The 27,085-nt window shown below is 36.0% G+C and overlaps 1 protein-coding gene across 1 annotated transcript; it reads right to left on the bottom strand.

Moving 5' to 3' along the window:
* Nucleotides 1-8,429: 8,429 nt before the first annotated feature.
* mrps11 (mitochondrial ribosomal protein S11) lies at nucleotides 8,430-24,498 on the bottom strand. Its single transcript, XM_007246151.4, has 6 exons — nucleotides 24,276-24,498; nucleotides 22,603-22,725; nucleotides 21,566-21,664; nucleotides 21,007-21,136; nucleotides 18,748-18,813; nucleotides 8,430-8,739 (listed from the first exon to the last, which is right to left on the bottom strand). Exons 1-6 carry the CDS (start codon nucleotides 24,362-24,364, stop codon nucleotides 8,632-8,634), a joined length of 615 nt encoding a protein of 204 aa, XP_007246213.1. The 5' UTR covers nucleotides 24,365-24,498; the 3' UTR covers nucleotides 8,430-8,631.
* Between the last annotated feature and the right edge of the window lie 2,587 nt (nucleotides 24,499-27,085).

Consider the following 27,085-nt stretch of genomic DNA (forward strand, 5'->3'; position numbering starts at 1 on the left):
GCTATTGTATTGCTAAGTGATTGCAACTGTATTGTGTAGTGGTTGCGTAGATATTGCTAGGTGGTTCCTTTGCTGCCTTAGGCGGTTGCTGTGGTATCCCATGTGGCTGCTTAGGTGTTACTAGTGTATTTGTATTTCCAGAACTGTTGCTATACAAAAACTTTTGATCGCAAAACGCTGTTGACAAGCTTTGCTTTGCTTTGCAAGTCCACCAGGTCTCAAAATACATTTTCAGGTTTATTCAAACTTGTCTTAGAATCGGTAAAAAATTTTAAGACAATTTCTCTTTGTCTTAATGATGTTTTGTGGCGAGATCAAAGCAGAACATCTACTTCTTTTCAGCTGTATGTTGTGCTCTATAACCTTCCTGCTGACTTTACCCAGGTCAAGACCAACGACCAATTAGCAGCTCATGCTCCCTGGCTTTAATGTAAGCCATTGTGCATCTTCAGGAGCTGTTATACTGTATCTGAAAAGCTCCCTAGCATTGCTCGCCCATGTAGCCCAGAGTGCTCTCTCTCGACCATCCCTGCGCTCACTCTCTCCCTTTAGAACAAAGGTGCTATTCAGTGCAGCAGAGCAGGTAAGAGCCCCCAAATGTAGCTCAAGTGGGCTCTGACCTTCTTGACTGAATAGCCAATGAGCATTCAAATCTCTCCATTCATTCTCTTTCTCTATCTGTCTCTGTCTCTCTTTCGTACTATCTCTCTCCCTCTAGGCCCCCCCACCTCAATTCCATTTTCGAAATGCACCATCGCCAGCAGCTGCTAAAAGCTTGGGCATAGAGTAGGAGGGATATCAGGCAAAAAACAAAAAAGAAGAGACAGAGGGAGGCACTGTCATCTTCAAGATCTTCCCGGGTGAGAGAGGAGGATACCAACGGACTAAGACCTCAGCATTTTCCCAAAAAGAAGTCATAAAGACCATTGGCTTGGGTCCAAAAAAAAGCAAGCCACAACCAGAAAATCTCCTCCAATCCACTTAGCACAACTCCAGGTCTCCTGGCACATTAAAAAAAGAAGAAGAAAAAAAAACCTCCAGCTCCCCCTTCATGTTCCAAGCCTGCTATTACAGTAAATTACAACTAAGTCTAGATTCTTCGAACAGGGATAATTGGAAGGCCATTATCCAGCACTCAAAGCCAAACATGGAGCTGTCCTTTCTGCTTTAATGCCTTCGTTCGCCACTCTTTTACCTTTATTTTTTTGGATTTAGAAAGGGGGGGTTGAAAACAACATCATGCTTTCTGTAAAACACACAAAGTGCAGAAAAAGGCAAAGGGGCATGATGGAGCTCTTCATCTTCTCTTCATCTAAGCCTGTTTTTTTGTTTATTTAAGCTTCTCTAGAGTGTGTTGGAAAGTCTCGTGCACCAGAAGAAATATATTTAAATGTTCAGTAATTAATCACAGAAAGTAAAAACATTCTCACTTCTGCATCTCAGATTGGTCATCAAAGTGTTTTTTGAGTTGAGCATTAAAAAAAAAGGTAAATAAGTAAAGGAGCTCACCAAATTTATTCAATATTTTGTATACCTTTTTGTCTGCATATTATGCTTGAAAAGCAGGCAATTAGACAGTTGCGTCTCTTTAGAGCTGTACAACTACGCACATATGTTTGTAGAAGAAACAAAGAAAAGGTAGTGTAGTGTAATTTTACAGCTCTGGGGTGGCCCTACAGTCTAACTGCTCCTCATCAAGTGTGAGATAATTAGTTAAAATCCCTGTAAGCGTTCACTATTCTAATGTCTGTAACATGCGTAGTACATAGGATATGAACTGTTATGTTCACGAGACAAACAACGCAGGACATCATAACATTGACACATCTATAAACACCAAAGCCGTTATCTGTAAGGTGTTAAAGGGTAAAGAATAAAAAGGCTACCTTTCCCTTCATTTAGTTGTGAAATTCTAATCTGCAGATAGGAATAAACAATTTAAGAAGCAGGGAAATTCTTACAAAATATTTAAGCAAATCTAGCTGCAGATTTCATATTTCTCACATCATACTTTAAAAACACTGTCCAGCTTAAACAGAGGATGAGGTTATGCCGTTAATGACAAGAACTTCACAACAGGGGGAAACATGGGGAATCCACAATTTACAATGCTTTAAGAAGGATTTATTTATTATTTTTTTAAACATTTTACCAGAAAACAATCTGCCTTCTATATGATAACCTCCTCCAAATAAGCAGAGGCAATTAAACTGAGTAAGAAAATGTCCATAATGGTTGCAAAATCCATGTTTAACACTGCAGGGTGCACTTAATGCTATGAATATGTTTGATTATAATAGTGCAAATGGATTCCTGAACAGCTCTCATTATATCTCCAAGGATTGCCGGGGGTCTGAGGTCAAATATGTTTTCTGGAGCCCCTGCTACAGTCAGAGCCGTGGCAGCGCTCACATTCGGTTCATCTGTAACCTTGACTTTGGCGGTGAGCAACTGAGAATGACAACCATGATCTGAAGGCAGAGGCCGAGAAAGGGCCGGCAACCTATTGAGAGAAAATGTCACATACCATCCTAACGAAAGCAAAAGGCAACGAGGTATGTACTGATGACATAATAAGTCTGTAAAGAGGACAACAACTCATTTTGGCAGACGAGATGACCCTACAAGGGTCAAGAGATAACAAAAGCATGGGGTAAATTTATTAGAGGTGGCATACCAGGGATCAGATTTGGGCCAGTTTTAGGATAAAAATACGTCTGAGGGAAAAGACTGAATTAGATCCGATCCAGTCACAAATCTAGGCTGTATAATATAGTGATATTGTGAGTGAGGGAGTGTGTAAAAAAGCAGTTTGCGCCTGATGCTAAAATAAGCTTAAAGAGCTTAAATTATTATTATTATTTTTTTAAACAATACAGTTTCATGTTGATATTGGCCAGAACTACAGATTTAGATTTAAACTTCATAACTTTATGTTTCAGCATAGTGTACTGTCATCTCTAATTTATCCAATTTATGTGATTATCTTCTTACTAAGCACAAATAACAAATATAATTTGAAATTTTGAATTTCCGTCTACAGAACTGTTTTACATTCTGCCTCAGTTCATTTTAAATAAGTTTTAGCTTAGAGAAGGCATTGACATTTCTGGATTGCGTTGAGTAATCGCATATTTTTTTGCATGATACAGCTTGCATTATATTGTATTTGTGAATTGTACTGTGAACTGTGTTTACAGACAGTGATTTCTGGAAGTGTTTCTAAACCCGTTTACAATCTACACTGAATAATATTTTATTCAGATATTTTATCTAATCTAATACCTACCCTTGTCTAATAGCTACGGTATGTTCGAGGAGAATGTAGTGTTAGGAGTCTTGCTAAAGTATGCTTATTAGTGTAGTGTAATGTGCTTGTTTAGCCAGGAAATGAAAGCCTTATCGTAAGATCTACTACTAAACTCTCCAACCAATCATTAGCTCTTCTGTCTGCCTTTAAAAGAACATGATTTACACACTATTCTTCCTGCTTTCAGACGCGACTTTTTGTTTCCCTCCTTCCTCTTTTCTACCTCCAGGTAGACCTGAGCTGCCGATGAGGCCTTTGCCAAGGACATTAATATGTTTTAATAATAAATGTTCAATTCTTTTGAGATTAAAATAATTTGTCATGTATTCTCATCTCCAGAATCATTCTGGTACAAGTCAAGCCCTATTCTGTCCTGGGGAAGGCAGGTAATGTTGTTACTTACTACAATACACCAACCTCTCCTGTCCTCCTTCACTGACCATCCATTTGTTTTCATTGGTCCAGGCTATCTTCCCCTGGGTTTACACCTACAGTATATTCTGTATTTCTGTAACTGCTTGGCCTCAGGCTGTAGGAGCAAATGACCATTCTTTTTATTGTGTGTGTTTCTATGCTTGCTGGGTGCTATAGTGACCATTCTTGCAGAATTAAACCATCCACATTTCAGTAAGATGGTTGATGTTACTTAAGTAGTTAATTTAAAAAATAAAAAGCATTACATTTTTGCTGAAAATATTCATAAAGTAAATATTAAAAGTAACTTGAGACTTTGCATTTAGTAATTGAACCTGAAGCATTTAAACGTTAAACACACATTACTTAAAAGTCAAAGGTATAAGAAAATACTTAACACAGTGAAACCCATTTGGCATTGTATGTTTAACTAAATTTAGAATTATATAGAGTGTGGGCCCCTAATTTAGAACCTAAGAAATCCAGACCATATGGGGTTTGGTCAAATTCTCTACCCGCTGGATCATTACATTAATTTCCCCCTCTCCCCCATTCCCTCTGACTCTACCTGTGCGCCAAAATGATCAATTTAAAACAAAATACTCAAAAGCAGTTATAATTTCAGTGCAATCTCTTAGGCCTCTTCCACAACACAGGAAAGTGATCTTTGTGTGGTACTTCAATTAAGAACTAACGAGGTCCTGTAATTGTAATTGCGTAATACCCTTTTAAAAGTTTCCCCCTCAAGCCATTTGCCAAATGTTTTTCCTGCACAAGAACAAGCCAATTTTCTACTTTTTTCTAAATCAAAACCAAGCAATTAAAGTTTTAGTTGCATTTTTGTTTTTCACTACAGTTTAATAGTGACCAGTTTCCAGTGTGCAACTAGGGCATCCAAGCCTGAAGCATCAGGGTCACTTTACTCTGATTTACCTCAGACTAAAAAGTAAACTAAATTTGTTTTATATAATACATTCTACATCTTTTTTCAGAACTAATTTACTGCCATTTAATCTGCAATCATAAAATGTTAGCTTCTCCATTTTCCAGTGCTCTCTTGGAGAAAAGCCAATACTCTCAGTTTCCAACTAATACCTAGACTGTGTCCCAATTGCATATGACACACTGTTACACTATTACACAGATTATATACTAACCATAATAGAGCAGGTTTGATAGGTTAGTACATGAAAATATTAATAACTTTTGTACCATAAGGAAGTTATAAGGCACTAATATGCCAGCAAATAATAATGCTGCACTTGTATTGTTATTAACCATATTGTTCCAGACTCCTGCCTTTCTTTTTCACATTTGCACTGTGGGATAATAGTGTCCATCAAAACCAAACCTAAATGTAACTGGCTCTGAGTATGTGTTATAGATATTTAAGTATACTCAACTTTTATCTATATGACATCTATATGATCCTACACATTCAAAAACTAGTTAGTATTACTAATTAGTATGCAATTGTGATGCATTCTGATTAATTACATCAGTCAATTAAAGTGGAGAACCTTTTAATTTTTTATAACATAATGGTGCAAATTCACTGTAACACCCAACCAACCACATTCGGTACCAGAGCAACCACTTAGCAACATGCTGACTACCATGTAACAATGCAATGGCACACAGTTAGCAATGCATTTGCAACCATGCAATACTTTTGAAACCATCATGTGGGATAACCTAGCAACCACATACTGTAACAGCACCTTGGCAACTACCAATCAGCATCATAGCAACCACTTGGCAAACACTTGGCAACACTTTGCAACCACAAAGCAACCAACTGGCAACTCCATAATAACTACCTGGAATACAACTGCAACCACATAGCTGCTCCGTAGCAACTACATATCAGCACAATAGCAATCAATGGCAAACCCTAGCTACAGTATACCTTTACTGAGTCATTATTCCTAACACAGCAACCACCTGGGACACCCTTGAAACCACATAGCAGCATCATAACCAGTACCTATCAACATGGAAGAAACACTTAGCAATACGTTGTCAGACACCTAGACATCATTAAGCAACACCATAGCAAGCCCATAGCAACCACCTGGGATAATGTAGCAACCACACAGCAGCACAGTAGCAACTACCTACGAGAACAACAGCAACTATTTAGTAACCCCAAAGCAACCACCTGAAGTACCACAGCAACCTCTTAGCAAAAACAATTTCAAACTCATTTCAAATAGTAATCACATAGCAATGCCCTGGCAACTGCCTGGACATTTTAAACCACCAGAGCATTGCAGCCATATCTAATTCTTCATGGAATACTTTACAGGTTCTTGGTCTGAGACCTGTTCCATGTCCTGGAGCCTTTTTCTGGGCCTAATGTAAGCAGACATCCCCACAAACAATACCAGCTTCATATTCTGCACAGCCACTCAATGTAAAGGCTAACTGAGGACATGCGAGACGTCTGACCATCTGGACAAACACCTGATGCTGGTGGAAGCTGCTCTCAGCAGCTGATCAGAGAGCAGTTCAGCAGTTCGTGCCTGAGCAGATACGGTCGTGACCTGGCTGGATAAAGCCAGGCCCAGAACTGTAAAGGAGACTGTGCAGCCTGAGCTTGAGATTCAGTTTGGGGGAAGCTTTTCCTCCTGGGTAATTTTCTGTAATTAATTAAATTTCTTTGTGCCAGAATGCAGGAACCAAGAGTGTACTGTTAGCGACGCTGCTCTGCTAGATTTCAAGACACAAAGGGAAGATATATTTGACCATATTCATATACTGTATGTCTTAGCGTTTTTTAACAGTGTATCGTGATATTGTTAACAAAAAAAAGTATAATTGTGCTGTATTCTCATATCAATATCATAAGTGTATGATAGCTTTTGTTAACATTCTGTATGGACAAAATATTGGGACACCCGCTCATTCATTACATCTTCCAAATTCATGGGGATTAAAAAAGCTTTTGTTGAAGTTTCTAATCTACTGTCCATTTTTAAGCATTGCTGTAGGGATTTGATTGTATTTAGTGACAAGATCGTTAGTGAGGTCAGGATGTTGGATGATCACCACCTCTTTTCATCCCCAGCTCATCCCAAACGTACTGGATGGTTTACCATCATAGTCGGTTTCTGGAAATCCTGCCCACTTCCTACTTCCATTATATAAGAAAAAATTCTGTAAAGAAAGCTAGAGGGAGCATGCCAGTGAGTCTTTAATGAATGGGGGTAAAATGGCTAAAAGCTCAAATTTAAAACAGACTAATTATCTAGGATTTTATTTTTATGTTAGAAAGTAAAGTTATGTATTTTACAAAAAAAAAAACAAAGACATATTTCCTGTATTTAAATTTTTCTAAAGCAAACAATCTTTTCCCCTTTTCCCACAAGATCTCCATAAAAGAAAATCTAATTTGTAAATTGCATTCAGAAATACCAAATAACAGGGTGGAAAATAGGCTTACGAAGTATGATGTATTTTTACATTACAGAACCTATTAAAATAAATACTATTCTTAACAAAAAGTTTTATTTAAAGACAACCGTTTTATGAATCATTCATAGATGTGAGAGTTTCTTGTGTAAAAAAAACAGAATTAATAATAAATTATTAATAATATAATGATTTTGGCTAAGCTAAATTAGTCTCATTATCTGTATGTTTACCAAACGCCTGTCTACCTTCCACTTGAATTGCACTACTGAGGATAATGTGTGACTAGAATAGCAAGGCTGAGGTAAATATATTACCAGGAAAGCTCTGCTGAAATAAATTCATAATCAGAATAGCATTGTTGAGGTAAATGTATTGTGATTTTTTCTTTTGCTGCTGTTATATTAAATGCTCATGTTAAATAGATTTTCCTCAAAAAGCAAGATAACACATTTATGTGTTTTAGGTGAAAAAAAAATCAATATTAGGTGTTTGACCTTTGATAATATGTTTTGATTTCTGTTCATCACTAGTATTTTTAATCAGTAATCACTGTTTCCATTCTTACTTTCAATATTAATATGGTGTGTTTTTGCCTGGTCTCAACTTGACAGTAGTAATAATACGTAATGCTCCCTTTGTGAGCGTTTACTGCTCTCATGTCATTGTTCAGAATTCACAAAACGTTTCTTTAATAGTGTTGATGACAGCTGTGTGCTCCAGCACAACGCAGGATTTTGGAAATAACCTCCTTCATCTCCGGCTCCGCTCTCGCATCCGTGCAGCCGTAGTGTAGCGCTGAAAGAGGGCTAGCATGAAAGCAGATGTGCGTTGCAGGCCTGACCTTGGTTGCTATGGGTACTAAGGACGGACTTGTATTCAACCGCCTGCCTGAGTTCCTGCTAATTGCCGTCGTCATGGCAACGAAGCACCTGATGTAATGCTAGGAAAGGGCAATAACCTTACAAGAGTCCATTTATTTATAGGGAGCTGTTCTGTACTGCACCCGTCAGGCCGGACATCGAAACGGAGCAGGAAATGTGGATCTGCCATATATAATACCTCACCTGCCATATATAATACCATATGCGCATATATGCACATTAAATTGAACACTGGACTGACATTTCCCATTGTTTCTATACTCAACTAGCATCAAAAGGTTTCTTTAAAAATATATAAAAAAATGCCTCATTTGTTGCCCCATAACTAGCACCTTCATATGTCAGCAATAAATGCCTTTATCTCTATATATGCACCATAATACAAAAGAGGGAGAAAACGTTACAGCTATAATTCCAAAAAGTTTAATTCACAAACAAAACAAAATTCAGCAACACATTTCCTGTGCCACATCATACGGAACAGGTGAAATGAGTGAGGCTTTTGATCCGAGCACATTAAACTGACAGATTCCCAGCAGGATTCGCTGTTTAGCTCCTCGGGCTCAGCCGCTGACGATTTCCGCACAGACAGGATTGGATTATTGGGGTCTACATCCTCCGAGCTTTACGAGGGCGGCAGCCATTGTGCGGAACCGGGGTGTTGTCGGTGATCGACACGATCTGCAGTCCTCCCATGCTTAACCCTTTGATGGCAGACTAAAACACAGACAGAGATTAGAAACATACTGTCATCACACGGTTTACAGCAAATCAGCATGGGGAAAAAGCATTAAAACATTACAGGGGTAACAATAAACTCAGACCACGATATGACAGTCTTGAGACATTATTTAACAAAATTCGAATTAAGAAAAATAATAACTTAAAAAAATTATTCTTTTTAAGTTATTCTTTTAAGGATATGAAAATGACCATATTCATAATATTGCATCTGCTACACAATCTGTGTGTGATTTAAAAGCAAAAAAGAATGCGCATGGAGTTGTTTCTAAAGAAGTATTCAGGGAGTTTTCTGCTAATTATATCAGAGAAACATAGGAGCAGCAAAATCTTAAACAACATGATCCAGTGCAATTAAACACTATGAGGAATGTAATTTTATATATTTATTCAAAAATAACATTATGCAGATATACAACTCTGGAAAAAAATAAGAGACTACTTAAAACTTATGAGTTCTCTGGAACTCTGGAATATAATGAAGAGGAAGACGATCCATTAGAAATCATCCCAAACAATAAATAAATCCATTCAATCTGTAAATTTGTTAGCTTATTAGCATGTAGCATTAGAGCTCAAGTCCTGAAAAATGATTGGTGTCTGTTTATAAATATATTTTTAAAAAGGCAGAAATAAATGGTGACGCTTCATTGATAGGCTGCGACTGACAAAGGGGTTCTTATTACTGTTTGGTTGTTACTATTATTTCAGTCACGCTCATTTGAATGATGTCAACATATCGCTCTGAAAAAAATAAGAGACCACTTAAAAATTATGATTTTCTTTGATTTTACCAAATTAAAAACCTCTGGAATATAATAAAGACGAAGATGGATGATCACAAGCCACCAAACCAAGCTGAACTGCTTCTTATTTTGTACCAGGAGTGGCATAAAGTTATCCAAAAGCAGTGTGTAAGACTGGTGGAGGAGAACATGCCAAGATGCCTGAAAACTGTGACTAAAAACCAGGATTATTCCACCAAATATTGATTTCTAAACTCTTAAAACTTCATTAATATGAACTTGTGTTCTTTGTATTACTTGAGGTCAAAGCTCTGCCTCTTTTTTGTTATTTCAGCCATTTCTTGTCTAAAATTACAATATTCTTATTAGGAATTTGGAAGAAATGTTGTCTGTAGCTTATAGAATAAAACAACACTGCTCATTTTACTCAAACATATAGCTATAAAAAGCAAAATCAGAAAAACTGATCCTTCTTAATTTTTTTCCAGAGCTTCAGATTATTAAATATGCTGTTTTATGGGGTTAAAATAAACACTAATATTTAAACATGTGCTTTGTTAAGGTTTTTATCATACTGCATTGCATTTGTATGTGTTTATGTTAATACATATACTACTCATTATTTACTATAATTTTTTTAATGCATATTCAACATTATGTACATTTATGTGTAATTATTTGTATTGCTACTGCTGCAATTCTCATCAAGACCCAAAAATCTGCCTGTTTCTTTAAGCCATCTGCATCTCTCATTGCCCAGCACTACTGGTAAGTCCCTCTGGATGAGATGGCCCCCAAAAAATGTTCAAATAATGCAATTACATTAGAAATTATAATGAATAGAACACCCATTCTACATGAGGTTCCAGCATTTCGGAAGGTTTTGAGGCATCGTTCTGTCTCTATTACCAAAGCTATCCACATATAACACATTTTAAAATGCACAAATGCTCCATTCCGTATTTTACACTACATTTTTCTAATTTATTATATGTGGATTTTCCCTTCGTTCTTTTTCGTTTTTTTTTCTTTCTTCATGTTTCTAACATGACCTAAAGCACCTTTCCGGCCACATTCAACCTAATAGCTTGCCACCGCCATTCTTTCTTAACCTCCTGTGAGGTTCGACTTCATGGTCTAAATTAGCCGGTACTGTGGTTGGAGGACTCACACTGGTTCGTGTAAGTCTGCATTAGCGTGAATGCATCACCATTCTGGAGGCTTCTTGCTTTCTGTGAATATGCCGGGGTGAGAAAAAGGAGTCATGTAGGTCTTAAAAGCCTCTCGTTGCCTGCGGCTCTGGAGTGGCTCATTATATTCTCACCCTGCCTTAATGTCCTCCCCCGGCTTACACTCGGCTGCATAAGAACCTGCTGTGGGCCATTTGGTCAGCGGTCAGCCTCATGTTATTGATTGTAAAATTAGCATTCATAAGAACCGCTTTGCCTTACAGGCAAGCGCACAAGTGTTAAAAAAATAAAATCAGAGACGACCATTGATGTGGTGCCAGTGGAAAGATTATGCCAAACAAAACACGATGATTTTAGCTGACAAAACACATTAGGGAGTAGTGCAAGTGTCAGATGCAGAATGCACCGACGCACTGAATTATTGAACTTTCATTCAGACAGAGGCTTAGTCTCATCACTGTGTGGGTAAACAACCTTATTGCAGCATTTCTGTTTGAGTTACATGTTTGACAATAGGACAGACAGACAGACGACTGATGAGATGTGCTTTAATTGCTATTTTAATTGTCTATCAACAGGTTTTATATGGGTCAGGGACTGTAAAGGCCATGCCAAAACCTTTAGCTTGTTGTGAGGAAGTCTATTGTACATTCTGTAGTGTGATTAAGATCATTATCCTGCTGTAGAAGCCAGCATCTCTTTATAATCACCTTTTTATTTTAAAGATGCTGTGATGTGTTTCCTCCAGAATTAGCTGAAACCTAAATACAGTGATTTTAAAGCAAACTGTTATACTGTATTTATTTATATACTGTATACTGTATATATACTGTATTTAAAGCAAACTGTTATACTGTATTGTTATATGCTGATATCATCATAATCGTTTTCCAGGATCAATCACTTAAAAAATGCTTTGTTTCAGAAGTCTTATAAATGGTATGGAGGATACGACTACTGTTTATTTTCTACACTTCATACTCATTAAGTTATTAACTTATTATAGATATTTAATAAAGAAAAAAAAAATTCCCCATACACTTACAATGAGCCACTGTTACATCTGCTTTCCTCAGCATTTTAAACCAACTTTGTCTGGCCTGAACTGATTCTACACTGTCACTTTGTTAAAGTTCAGCCTCCCTTTCTGTCTGTCCCTCTCAATACAATTTTATTGAGAGGAAAAGTTAAACCATAGTCATCTGAGCCTCTTTTAAGCTGTAAATCTATCTATTATTGACCTTTGCTTGTTTATCAATCCCTTAACAAGTTCTTCTATCAATCTATATTACACATTTCTTTATTTTATTTTAATTGTTACTCTGCAAGCACTAGTATTTTCTTTTAGAAAATGCATTTCTATTTAAATCTATTATTTTCTCTACAAGTAAAAATGCAACTGGCTGCAAGTCATCCACCCCCAAGCTTAACAGTTGGTGAGGATTTTGTATTTGAATTCAATTCTAAATACTTTTTTTTTCTTAAACCATACAATTTTTTCTTGTTTTTTTTTTTCAGTCCACAGTACTTGTTCCCCAAATACAACAGGGCATGTTGAAACATTTAGATGTTTCTTTATAAAATGTCTGACTCTGAATTATGTGTAAGGGACTACGTGAAGGTCAAATTTGTGCACTTGCTGTGGTACAGAAGAACAATGCACCACCACAGAGTGGTTGGCAGTTAAACAGTGAATTTGATGTGACCTCAGACATTAAAGAAACTTGTGTTGCTGGTAACTGTCATTTTGAATTACATTACAAACTGTGAAAACGACTTATTTAGAAACAAAAATCATTTTCCTATAGTCTTTTCCTGCTTTATGAGAATAATATTAGCACTACACAATATAGGGGGAGAACTTGCACTGAAGTATATTTTCTGTGATAAAATACAGGAAAAATATTGGACTGTAGTTTTTTTTACAAGGGCTTTTGTTTCTGATTTAGTCCCCATAAACAATATTGAACATATGTTTTGTTCCACATTGTATGCATATATAATGACAAATAGATAAAATTAGTGTTAATTTTCGTTTGTAGCAAACAAACAAAGAAGTGTAACAAATTTAAATTGTCATGGCACATTGTGTGATTCATCTATTGTGCATGATACAGTGTGATAACAAGGTTGCAAACAATGTACTATGCAACCCGACATTTTAATGTTCAGTGCACTAGGCAGCTGCTTAGAGGAGCCCATGGCTGCTGATTGCTGGGACATGGTTTCATGTCTTTTTTGGAGTGCAATTATTGAGAAAGCTTAGGAATTTGAATCATCTGAACTTTCCTAACAATTACTGAACAAAACAACCACAGCCTTTACACGCTAATTAATGTCTGAGAGCTTGGTAATAGTTATCAGTTACCTCAAATATATTGGGATTTAGATATTCACACAAACAGCAATTTTGACCAGGGGTTAAAAAAAAATTCTGCAAGCCACAGAAGTTGGACATCTCTATTCTTCTGTCCTGCAGCTTCAAAAAAATGTAACCACTTTATTCTGCATAAATTCGGCATACTACCCAAATAAGATTCTTAACACAATCCAATAATCATCTCTGCTCCTTCAGTTTCCCCTACCAACTTACAGCAGGCAGCTCTCCAGACTGGGGCCACTGCTGTTCTATGCTGGCAGCAACACTCTGGGTATGAAGCATCAGAGTTTTAGACTAGCATTTGGGCTCATTCATTTTGATTTAGTTCAAACTAATGGTATTTTTGCATCGACAATGCTTTCACATGTGTCATGCTCTCCAGTTCATCATTTTAGCTCCATATATATATATATATATATATATATATATATATATATATATATATATATATATATATATATATATATATATAATATGTGGACCCTAAAAACCTGCAATTATTTTAGAGATGCACCAAAAGTGCAATACTGATAATTTATGCAGGTTTTTATTCATTTTGTCACTCTTTTCACATCTAAATACATTAAATTGTGTGAATGTATTATTTTTTCATTTTGCTTTTTAAACAATTTATAAAACTACATTTAAAAAATATTTATTCAACACTTACTTGTTACTCTAGCAGACATATCAACCAATACATTTACCTCTGCAGTGCTACTGTAATAATTAATTTACTTAAGAAATGCTAGTCACACATTTAGCCACAATTTTACCACAGTAAAGCTATTTTCATTGCAAATGTACCTCAGCAGTGCAATTCTAGTCAAATGTTTACCTCAGTACATCTATGCTCAGCCAGTCTTTTGTTAAGCAAACTGAAGGTTATTATCTTAGCCCTGTGCTGCTTGTATCTTTCAACTGAAAAACAGACTTACAGAGTTTGTAAAGAGATAAACTGACACCAAGACTCTGTTGTAAGTGTAAAAATGAACTAAACCTTCCTTTTATCTGCTGCTGGCTCCCTTCTGGCATTCCCCGTACACTCCCTGAACTGTATACTGTATACAACTTTAAAATATATCATTGTTCATTAGAAATTATTCCCTGTTTATTTTTGTCTTTTTACCTATTCAGCAAAAATAATTATGGTTGCCAAATATTTAATGCATCTCTAATTTTAGTTGCTAATGGAGAGAATTCATCTCATACTGCACAGTGCTGCACATAGAGCTACAAGTCTTCTTTATTTCCAGCTCATTTGGAAGATTAGGTCCGAAAGCCTCTTCGGTTGCCAGGGCAGTGTGTTTTGGATCATCGTCCTGCTGCATGAGCACACAAGCTTTTTTTTTTTTTTTTAGAATACAGAATTCACCCAGCTGTCACTGTTAGAATCTGCTTCCTGTGGAAGCCATACAAGCCTGAGCAATGCTTCACAGATGGTGGTACGCTTCAGATCAGAGCAAGTTTCTTTTTTTTTTCTCTCTACAGATTCAGTGGAAACATTGTGATGCACAAATTCATCCAACTGTATGGACTTGTTTCTTGTAATGAACAGAATTTTATACTTCATTTTATACTTACAGTCTCTATATTGACGCATCACAATATTTAGTTTTGTAGTACTGTATCCATTTTTATTTATTAGTTTACATGTAAAGATTGGTGTCAGACAGTGGTTCCTTTTAGGCTGTGCCGACTAGATAACAGTGTTTAAACTCTGTTGTTAGATCCAACTGTTCCAATTGCATATAAAATAAACTTTTCTTTTATTCAGATTTTATAAATATAGGTGTTTTTACTATGAGAGTTTTCCTGAATTTTAATTTAAACAATTGCAATTTATTACCTTGCTTACAGGATCAAAATATAGTGCAACATATTGAACTGTAAACTCTATATCATGATACTTATCATATACAGTTCTTGCCAATAAACAGTCCTAATAAATGTCTGTACTGAGAGTGAAATGCAGTATCGGTGAACGTCTCTGGGATAACTGTGGATTCAATCAGAAGCTATTTTAAAGTAGAGACAGTCATTATTATTTTTAGTTGGACAATTACGGGTAATTTTCACTTCAATCATGTTACACATGTAAAGGAATATAGAGCTTTATAGAGCTCCAAGGATTCTTACTGGTGTAAAATAGGTGGAGAGGATACTTACAAAACTACACCAACCAGCAAACAAAAAAGCTAAGTAAGAGGTGTGAGCCCAAGAAAAGCAGTTCAGATGTCACAAAATATTAAAGCAGCAGGTCAAACAATATTTTAATGCTTTTCCACTGAAAGTAGTAATATTTCTGATTTGGGAGGGAGTCAAAATATTACAATTAACGTAATCCCATCCCTGTACAGTCTAATATATTAGTTCTGAAAGTGGTCTGGTAGGTTTGCTAAGTGTAATTGCACACTACATCCCCTGTCACTTTAACTAGTCAGATATTTAATTATTTTAAAGTTGATATCTGTACATTTTGGGATTTAGGGCCCTCACTGTTGAAAATGGGCCCTAAATGGCACAGAGCATGCAGAAGTCTTCATTGCTCCACCAGCCGCTCATGTTCAGTAAAACTGAGCCGGACCCTCTTTTAAAGGATGTACATGTGACGTGAGTACGTAAAGACTTGTGACGTGGCCAGAAGAACTCCCGCAAAAAGCGACACACCAGTTTTTAGAATGAATATAATAGGCTTAGCACGGATGGTCTTTTCAGCACACAGCAACACAATATTTTATCCCTTCTCCACTCAGAAATGCTTCTGCTTTCAGTTTCGAAACAAAATAACACAGACGGCCACTTTTTAAAAAGTCACAAAAGTACAAACCTATCTAATTCTTTTTCAGTGCATGTGGTCAAATGACTGTAAAACCATCTCTACAATTACATAATGGATTTTTGTTCATTTCAAAGCAGCATTATGTTTCATTTTTTTTACCACCAAGAAACAGTAATTCTCATATAATGCTGCTAATAATATTGCTGACTATAGGCTTAATCTATTACCGTAGTTAGTGTCATTATCCTTAGTAGCTCCAGAGCAAAACTAAGCAAGCCGAAAGAAAATTGTGCAGTCTTTTTTCCTCTAAAATATCATTCAAATTCTAAAACTGGTCTTTCTTATGGTCTCCTAGACAATCATCTGAAGTTTTTCCATCATATTTAAAACACAAAGGACTCAACAAACATCCAGTCCAGTACTCCTGGTTGCTCTGCAAGGTAAATATCTGTGAAATTCCACCAGTGGTGTTGATTCCCTTATTTAACGGTTGATTATACAAGTGTAATGGCTATAATAATTGAATTTATTCTGATTTTCTCTGAATGTTCTGCTTTGCAGACCCTAGAACAGTTACATCTATAGTGAAAGATGAACAGGTGCAATAAAGAGTTCAGTAATTCTAATTGTAGAACTTCACTCATCCAATATGAGCAGAAATATTCAGAATTTTAAGTCAGGCTTATGTTTATCTCTCATATTGCCTTTTTAAATTCTCAGGAATGTTGTACAGTAGCTGTGAAATTATTAAAAAAAGAGCAAAGAGGCTATTATATCAGTAATATTTTTTTTTTCATTCTATTTTCTATATTCTATTCTATTAGATTTTTGGTACAGTCTGAAACCTTTACACCCTCCATAATACTTCTGGATCTCACAGCAAACATGTCCCTTTTCATTATATTTACCCAAGGCCTCCTCATTCTTTTAAAGCGACTGCCATACAGCTTTTAAACATTTCTCTTCCTTTTTACTTTTTATTTATTTCTTTTTCCTTCACAGACCCTAACATAACCAATGGCCTCAACTGGTGTACAAACCAAAGCTGCATTAACTCATTCTACAGTTGAGATTTATCCTCGACCCTTGAAAGACCTACCAAGCTGGTTACACAAGTAATGCAGTCATTTTTTTACACTGAATGGCCTGGATTTGTCCTAAATTAACTGGTACTGGTTCCAGGTCAAAATTTAACGTGCACAGTTCTATGAACCTTCTTAATTTAACTTTTCTACAAGCTACTTTATTACATTTGTTAGTTACCCACCGTGTAGTTCTCCAGTGAACTAATTTCTAATTTAACTAATTTAAAACAAAAAAAACAGACCACATGCTGCTGCTACTACAATTATGAATGTACTATTGTGATATACAGTTGTATGCAAAGCTTTATGCACCAGATTACACACTGCCAGGATTACAAAATGTTACAGATCAATTACAGAAGCCAGATGAGTTGAGGAGACTATAGACTGATGTAGACTGATCTAAAGTTCACTTTGGCCACTATCAGCAAGGTACTTAGCAAGGTACGTTTGGAGAACAAAGGAACTGCATTCAATGAAAAGAGTCCATTTCCAACTGTAAAGCACAGACGTAGATTTATTATGCATGTGATGATGATGCTAGTGTTTTTGGCAATATTACATGGGTGGAAGTAAGAATGCTTTTTGGTGATGTATTGAAATGATTTTTTTTTAGCTGAAACAAATACATACAAAATTTAATTACAGAATATCTGCAGAGTTTTCTGCAGGTTTCTACCAAAAATAAAATAAAAATAAAAATAAAATAAAATCGTTAGATTTGCTGTTCCTTGCTTTTTTTGAGGATAACTCAGGATCTGAAGGACTTGGCAACAATGAGGCTAAGTTTTCTATCTCAGCTACTGTTACTGTCCTACTTTGTCCATCTCGTATCTTTTAGCTGGAAAACAACCAGTTTGTTAAGCATTAGTAAACAGATACAGAGCACCAGGAGTGATGCTGAAAGCTTTATTTAATGTATATAAGAAGAGCATAAAAAAATTACTTTAACTTAAACTGTGTTGTTTTTTTTTTTTGTTTTTTTTACATTTCCCTGATGGAATTCTATAGAGCATCTAGGGGAGGCATGTGTGGATAAAAGTATTCTTGTAGATATGAAATATATATTGCAGTAAACTGCAAAGTAAAAGAATTTAAGTAAATACATTAAATATTGAAACATACGAAATAGACTGCTTTCAAGAATACCACAATATAAACTTTTTTTAGATTTTGATGTTTATTCTTTGCAATATTATTGTGTACAATAGGGTGAATCCCTAATGATTACCACAAAATATCAGTTAATTCACTGAAGCTTAAAGATTTACTTCAAAACCACCATGGACCACATCAAGTGATGATAGACACTGTAGATTATGTAAATACACACACACACACACACACAAACACACACACACATTATTGACTAACCTAAACATTATAGACAATTTCTGAATAGAAATCATAGAAAATATGCAGGAAGCTGTGCAGAAAGATGATACAAGATTAATCTCAGAACTAGATGCCTATTTCTTCTACAAGAATTGAAATAAAACTGACTGCAGCTTCTTTTTTAAAATAGGCCTCTAGTTGTGTTATTTGTTTCTGAGCTGTGATTCTTGCCTAAGGGGGTGTTAATTATTCACACTATAAAAGACAGTGTAACCATGTATACGGATTTGGTGGAAATATTGTGCTGCATGTTTGATTACATACAGAAGCTGTTTTCTACTTCTTATTTTCAGGAACACAGAAGAAAAACAAAAGATGGGTACCTATACTTTTGCACAAGATTGTATATTAAGTTAGATCTATCATATAGGATATTATATTAATGTGCAGCATTAGCATTACTTACCAAACGTCCAGGCCCCAGTCCTTTAACAAGTACCCGAGCAAACGTCACTCCTTTGGCCTGTGCTTTCTGTCCAAAGGAAACAAACACAAAGTAAAGCTCTTGTTCTACTAAAGGCTAATGAATAACTGAAGCAAAACAAAATTGCAGGGGGTTATTTGGCGAGGGTTCTGTGAAAAATACAGATTTACTTGATACCGCTTGTGTCCACACAGTAAATGAATGGCTATAAGAATAAAGTCATGCAGTTATTATCCACAGTGCCACTGCGCGGGGTTCTCATTAACTTCCCCACGGCAAGCACTGATGAAATTAGGAGGCACAGCGCAGAGGTAACTTACAAGGACAGGGATAAACACGGACCTCAATATATGAATGATGGCTCTGTCCCTCTGTCTAATTGTCTGCATATGAATGAATAAAACCAATGCACAGCAAACTTCTCCAATTACGGAAAGCGATGGTTGCCTGATGTACTTGGGGCGAGAATGATAGTTGCACTAATATGTGGAGAAGCACATCCTCTCACAAGGAGGCAGGAGGGAGGGGGACAAGTGTTGCACAACAAGTTGGACACTGATTATGATGACAGTGCTTGGGTAATTCCCACTAATAAGCAGGATGTTTAAATTTAACTATATGTAATTTATTTCATATAAAACACTGACGCTATAGGAACTAATGTAGAAGGGCAGGCTTGGTCCCCATGTATATTAATACATTACTAAAGCAGCATTACTAAAAGGGAAAGTGCTGCCATCCAGTGGACAACAGCATTTTAGATACAGGAGAACATGATTATAAAAGTGAGGTGGAACCTATTTCCTTAAATATCATCATAACCAAGCAATAAACATGTCATGGCTATGAACATAAGTTGTCATGAATTGTCACAAGAGATTAGGACCATCCATTACATATACAGTAATTATGATGCTATACAGATGCTATAATGTTTGATATCACGACTTCATTTTAAAGCGAGTCAACTGTCACAACATTAGGAGTTCTGCATTTCAAAACGAGAAATAGGGGATTTTCCATTTATTAAGTTCAACTGTACAGTTTCTAGCTACTTTGGCATACATGTTTCTTAATTTATTTCAAATATTATTTTATTTACCACACCAAGGTCGAAAGGTCAACTTCTATGACATTTTGCAAACAACTCTTTTGATTTATGATCTGAAAATGTTACTCATCATTCTACTGGCTCTATAATGTCAAACTATGCTTTGGCCTTTAAAATCGCCATTTTGCAAAATACAATTTGTACAGTACCACTCAAATGTTTGAACACACATTTACATTCAATGTTTTTCTTTATTTAATTTATTTTCTACATTGTATATTAATATTAGAGACATCAAAACCATTAAGGGACACAATTCCATTATAGGGAATTATGTAGCCTGACCTAAACCCAAATGAGATGGTGATTTAGGATGAGCTGGAGCTTCACAGCGGGAAGGAAAAGCAGCAACTTCAGGACTCAGGAAAACTATTGCAGGTGACTCTCCCTCATGAAGACACTGAGATTAAAATACCAAGAGTGTTCAGATCTGTCCTCAAAGGTAAATGTGGCTACTTAGAAGAATCTAAAGTATAAAACATATTCTGGTACAAAATAGTTCAGTGGGTTCCTGTGTAGCTTTAATGCCTTTAATATAAATTTTACAATGTAAAATCTTAAATAAAAAAAGAAAATATATTGAATGAGAAGAGGCATCTCCAAACTTTTGACTAGTACTGTATACTGTGGTTAAACTAACAGTGAAAGTTTCCCAGACAGGCGTAAACTCATCATCAGTTTTAAAGGAAACCAAATGGAAAATGATTGTGTTGGTTTCTAGCAGTGTTCACTTGCACACAGTAAAACCAAACTAATTTAATATTTTTGTACTGATTTTGCAAGTGCATTTTGTTCTATCTTATACCTTATATATATATATATATAAATGTATCAACATTCATAAACAAATTAGAACTGCCGGCACCTTTGCAATTCATAGCTCAACACAGTCATGAACAACCCTATGGCAAATTTCCCAGTAAGATGCCACTCACTGTTTGTGTCGTTTTATTAAAGCTCAAGTTGAAGTTTAAACTTGAATAATACTGTGTGGTGTTACTGCTGAGTTTTATTTATCTCGCCCCTTATGCATAAACACAGTGATGCTATATTTTAACCATATTACCCACCTTTTCAAAATAATTAGTATTAATAATAGATTAATTGATTCATAAGTAAATGTATCTTACAGAAGCTGCGGAGATTCCAGCCGTCTGGGCTGCGATGGGGGTGGATTTCTTTGAATTGCGGAAACCTTCTGTCCCACAAGATGTTCTAACCATTGACTGGCCCAGGTTGTCGGTCACCTGGATGTGTGTGCTGGAGGGAAAAATGAAATATTCTTAATATACATTTTAATACTGGTCTTAGTCCTCACCTAATCAAAGAGAGAGTGAAGGAACTTCATAATTAGCTGATTACATGTCGTGTGGAGAGTCACCTTTTAAATGCTTTTGTACTGAAAGTAATCATTTGGGGGAAAAAAAGGTAATTAAATCAGTTTAGAACACTTCAGTTGTTTTAAATATCTGGAATCAAGAAGTTTTTTTTTTTTTTTTTACATTGCATCAGAATTCCAGGATATGTAGGACAATATAAATGCTTTCTACACTTACTTTCATTGGAAGTTAGGAAGGTTATTTTTCCTTCTTCTGTTAAATTACCATATTTTGGTAAAAAAATATATATTGTTTACAAAATGTTTATCATTAGAAGGTTTGGTCAAAGTATTTCTTTAAAATATCTTACTTGTTATAGGTGGCCTTTACATGGATTATATGTAAATCTTCAAACTTCTTGCCATCCCATCTCAATGCACTGTCTTGGCCAGGAAGTGGAGGATAATGACTGTGTGGGAAAATGAAGAACATGATAATAAAAAAACTAAACTAAAAAGACAATAGACACAAACAAACCCACACCAAATGCAGGGCTGATTTAGTTTATTACACAAAAAATGATATACAATGGTGTGAAAAAGTGTTTTCCCCTAATGATTTCTTATTTTTTTGCATGTTTTTCACTTTAAAATGTTTCAGATCATCAAGCAAATTTTAATATTAGTCAAAAACAACAGAAGCAAACACAAATGTAGTTTTTAAATGAAGGTTTTTATTGTTACGGGAGAAAAAAATCCACACCTACATGGCCCTGTGTGAAAAACTGTTTGCCCCCCAAAACCTGATAACTGGTTGGGACCCCCTTAGCACCAACAACTGCACTCAAGCGTTTGCAGAAACCTGCAGTGAGTCTCACGGTGCTGTGGAGGAATTCCACTCATCTTTACTCAGAAGTGGTTTTCATTTTGCCACTCCTCCATGTAGGCCATTTTTGCCCAGTCTTTTTCTCCTGGTGGAGTCATGAAAACTAACCTTAACTGAGCCCTGCAGTTTTTGGATGTTGCTGTGAGGTCTTTTGTGAGCATCCACTCTTGGGAAAGTTCACCACTGTTTCACGTTTTCACCATTCTGGATAATATCTCTCACTGTGGTTGGAAATAGCTTTATAACCTTTTCCAGACTATTTAAATTACTTTCTTTAAGACTGGACATGAATTTTCTTTTCTGAGAACAGTTGTGATAATTTTTTTTTTTTTTTTTTACACAGGGCCATGTAGGTTTGGATATTTCCCCCCTTACACCACTGTACTTGTATTAGCATTTAAACAATCTCTTTCTTAAATACAAACACTGCTGAAAACTAATCACAAAACCATATTCAGAAACATCAGCCTTTTACCACCACATGCAGGATTTTACATAAATATTGTGCTACTAATGAAGTACCTGAAGTCTTTGGATCGACTTTTCACAGTCTCTGGTGTGACCTCTACTTCAGTCTGTGTTTCAGCTTCTTGTAAACGGGCAGCGGTTCTGGACAGCGGGCGAAGACCCACAAAGTTTCCTCCACTGCATGAAGAAAAGCATAACAACTGACTGACCGTTTCAATGTATACATGTAAAATATGAATTACAATCTCTTCTGCACTCAATCATTAATCTAAGATAACAATGTTTTAATTTTAATAAATGGCCAGTCACAGGTGCATAAGGGGAGCACAACTGCATACAATTTCACTTTCACAATGGACCTGTTCAAAAACGATCATTATAATATGAGCTTTTTGTGAAACTGAACAGCTTGTTTGATTTCCTCTGCTCTATATGTGTTCTACTCAATATGCTCTGTTAATGTAAAGTAGATTTTCACGCTATAAAATAAAGATTTATGTGCAGTGAACATCAGTCTAGTATATCAACCACTCACATATTAGCACATAAAATTAAATGAAAAGAACACCATTGAAAATGTGGTTATAATGACACATGGCCAGGGGGTGGGGTATATTATGATCCAAGTGAACAGTCAGTTCTTGAAGGTAATGTGTTGGACGTAGGAAAAATGTGCACACGCACTAAACAGTAAACCACAGTAAACACTAATACTAATTAAATACTTAATTTAAATCCTAAATGTTTTATATTCTACATACCTCTGACAGTAGAATAGTAATGCAATAAATATACAGCTCTGGAACAAAATAAGAGACCACTTAAAAATGAAGAGTTTTTTTATTTTATTTACCAAATTGAAAACATATAAATGCTCTAAATGACATTAATTTTATTTGGGAAATGTGGTCCATAGTTTAAGGAATAAAACAACAATGTTCAATTTACTCAAACATATACCTATAAATAGGTAAATCACTGATTCAGAAACTGGAGTGATCTCTTAATTTTTTTTCCAGATGTGTATATTTATTTTTTCGGAATGCTAGGCAAATCTGAGCATCTGCGAGGTAGTTTCTTATGCGTTTTTACATACAAGTAATAATTTCCCAACACCAATATCTTTTGCATCTCCAGCTGCCTTTAAAAAAAGGGACGTAAAAATATAAATAGTAACAATATGATCATATCAGAAGGGTATTTTCACTTATTTACTGAAAAACTGTAAAAAAAAATAATAATAATAATTGGAAAAAAGTTTAAACTGTTATTGCTGACTGATATTGATTGACAATATTATATACTGGAGAAAATTAAACCTTTAATTAACCTAAAATTAAACCTTTTAAAACCTTTTATCTGTAAAAAAAATAACTGTGAATAAATAAACTATGTGGTGTGGTCTCCACTTCCAACTTTCAGACTAAAATATGTTTATCCAATTTATTTAAAAATATTTTTATTGGTCCAATCATCACATAATTGTAATATATAACGTATAGAATGTTAGAAAATTGATAATATTTATGTTATTAAATAACAATAAAAAAATACCGTGATATATATTTTTGGGTCATACCCTCCACCACTAGTGTGTATGTTTCCATATACTACCTTAACTTATATTATTAAATAAATTAGTTAACTCATTAGAAAACTGCAAGAAACCCAACATAGCAGCATCTCACACGCACGCGCACACACACGCGCACGCACAGAGAACTTACAGTGTCCGGCTGGCTGCAGTCAGAGGCTCGAGGATCTGCTGGTTTGTGCCTCGTAACAGGCAGGATAGGGCAGAGTTTAGTTTATACATCTTCTTTACTCCATTTATTACCTTCCCATCTATAAGACACAGCTACAGACCCTGCGTGACATTGGAGCTCGGTGTGTATCCGGGATCTTCCACTGGCTGAAGCAGAGCGGGGGGAGCACGGCTTCACCCTTCACTCAGTACTGGCTCTGTCCCAATTCGCCTTAGCTCTACCCCTCTGTTCAGCGCATGCGCGCCTAGAGGTAGGGCCTAGAGGTGGGTTCTCTGCGCCAACCCAAACTATTTTTATTTTATATAAATTCGTGGCGTGATAATCCCAATATAGCAAAATAACAAATCAAACTGTATTTCGCACAAGTTGGAATATAATAATCACGCAACTCCTCCACTTTTACACACTTGACCTGCAGTGCATAGCCTTATTGCTGTTTTTTGTGTGTTTTGTATGTGTGCTATATGCTAAATTGTAAAATGTTTGTTGAGAAAGTGTTTCATATTCTTACATTTTATTAAATATATTAGAGCAGAGGAAAGTCATTGTAAATTATGTTATTGTTGTTGGCCTATTTCAGCCATATTTCTTTTAGCCAAATGTTTTTGAAAACTGCTATAACAGACAAAAGTATAAGCATTCCATCATTTTAGCCAAATGTTTTTCAACTTTAGCTTTTAGCCAAACATTTTTGGACATTGCTTTATCAGACGAATGTATTCGCGTTACATTCAGCTAAAACATTTTGGACTTTTAGCTTTAGCCAAAAGTTTTTGTACTTTAGCTTTTACTCAAACGTTTTTAAGTCTTATCCTTTAGTAAAATGTTTTGGAAATTTAGCTTTTAGTCAAAAGACTTTGGCCTTCAGATTTTAGCCAAAGTTTTTCTTACTTTGGCTTTTGGCCAACAGTTTTTGGACTTTAGCTTTTAGTCAAACATGTTTGGACTTAAGCTTTTAGTCAAATGTTTTTGGAATTTAGCTTTTAGCCAAAAGACTTTGGCCTTCAGATTTTAGCCAAAAGTTTTTGGACTTTCGCTTTTAGCCAAAAGTTTTTTTTTTTACTTTAGCTTTTAGTCAAAAGATTTTGGATTTTAGTTTTTAGTCAAAAGTTTTTGGACACTGCTATATCAGTCAAAAGTATTAGCATTCCATAATTTTAGCCAACCATTTTTGTACTTTAGCATTTAGTCAACAGTATAGCAACCACTCTACATTCTTCAGACAGACACAGCTTAGCAACCATTTTAATTTTAACATTAGTGAACTTTTCCAACCCAACTTAAAGTTTGTTCACAAACCCTTTCTAGTTGTTCATTATTGTTGAGCAATATAACCTATAAAATATTGGATATATGGTCATAACACAATGGTATTGGTAGGTATTTAAAGAACACAATTTAAGAACTAAAAAACAATTGAAAAACAGTATAAGTGTTTGAGGGGCGAGACTCAGTAATAAGGATTGCTGGTTGAGGCGGTAGACCATGGACTATGATCCCCGTTAAAAGATCAAGGCACTAGACAGAGAGATCCCTTCTTTCTTCTTTATTGAAGGTTGTTGGTCACTTTACAAAGTGTTTGTGTATGTATATGAGTGTGTGGGTGTGATGTATGTATGGCGTGTGTGTGTGATGTGTGTGTGGCGTGTGTGGTCTGAAACATAAAGGAAATGTAATACAATGTATTAGACTACTGATATTATAATATTGTTCAACAATAACACATCAGTCGCCGTGAGTGGAGACATAAAGGCAATGTTCCATCAAATCCGCTTGCAGCCCACTGACACACCAGTGCTGAGGTTCATCTGGAGAGACATGCAGAGGGAGGAAGAGCCAACTATCTACGAATGGCGAGTGCTGCCGTTCGGCACTACATGCAGCCCTTGTTGCGCTGTATATGCCCTCCAACGGCATGTTCGAGATAACTGTGGTGACAAGTTCAACTTGGTCAAAATTGTGGAGCACTCCTTTTATGTGGACAACTGTCTACACAGCACCTACACTGCTGCTGAAGCCAAAGCTCTCATTGAAGACCTACGCAAGCTACTCTTGGAAGGGGGATTTGATCTCAGGCAGTGGGCGAGTAATGTGCCAGCAGTGATCAAGCATCTTCCACCAGAAGCCAAATCAGAGCGATGTGAGCATTGGCTGTCTAAGGGCAGTAACAACATGCAGGAGTCGACCTTGGGCCTCCAGTGGAACTGTCTCACCGACTCGTTAAGCTTTAAGTATCGTCCAGTGGACCACCTTAAACCAACCCTGAGGAACATCTATAGAGCCCTAGCGAGTCAGTATGATCCACTGGGCTTTATCAATCCCTTCATCACCAGGGCTAAGGTCATCATCCAGGATATCTGGAAGCAAGACATCGGATGGGATGATCCAATCGAACCTCAGTCTCTGAGAGAGCAGTGGACAGATTGGGTGAAGGAGCTCCCTGATCTCATCCACCTCCAATTTCCACGAACTTACAAGATAATGTTTGTTTCTTGAGACTGATGTTTGACTGAAATGTTATTGTTTTACTTTAGCACTCCACTGCCAACTAAGCTAAAGCTTACTTTATATCTGTATCAGATGGTTATGGGCTGTCCCAATTATTAAATGTGAGGATTTCACCTCTTCCAGGGTTACTCTGTAAAACAAGTGATAGGGAACAAAAGAGAAATGGGATTGGGCCAGTGTTCACAGTTTTCACACACATCTATATTACAACACCCCCCTACTGCTCTAGAGAATGGTCTCTCCCATTTCTCTCTCACTCCAGC

The sequence above is a fragment of the Astyanax mexicanus genome, chromosome 16, assembly GCF_023375975.1.
Source record: "Astyanax mexicanus isolate ESR-SI-001 chromosome 16, AstMex3_surface, whole genome shotgun sequence".
Taxonomy (NCBI): Eukaryota; Metazoa; Chordata; class Actinopteri; order Characiformes; family Acestrorhamphidae; genus Astyanax; species Astyanax mexicanus.

Bases quoted from the DNA above. Each gene is read 5' to 3' on its own strand.
- mrps11 (XM_007246151.4), bottom strand. From the start codon at position 24,364: ATGTATAAACTAAACTCTGCCCTATCCTGCCTGTTACGAGGCACAAAC. The intron at 21,665-22,602 runs GTACTTCATTAG...TTTCCCACACAG, and splicing joins AGTCGATCCAAAGACTTCAG to TCATTATCCTCCACTTCCTG. The intron at 18,814-21,006 runs GTAAGATACATT...TCCTTTGGACAG, and splicing joins CTGGAATCTCCGCAGCTTCT to AAAGCACAGGCCAAAGGAGT.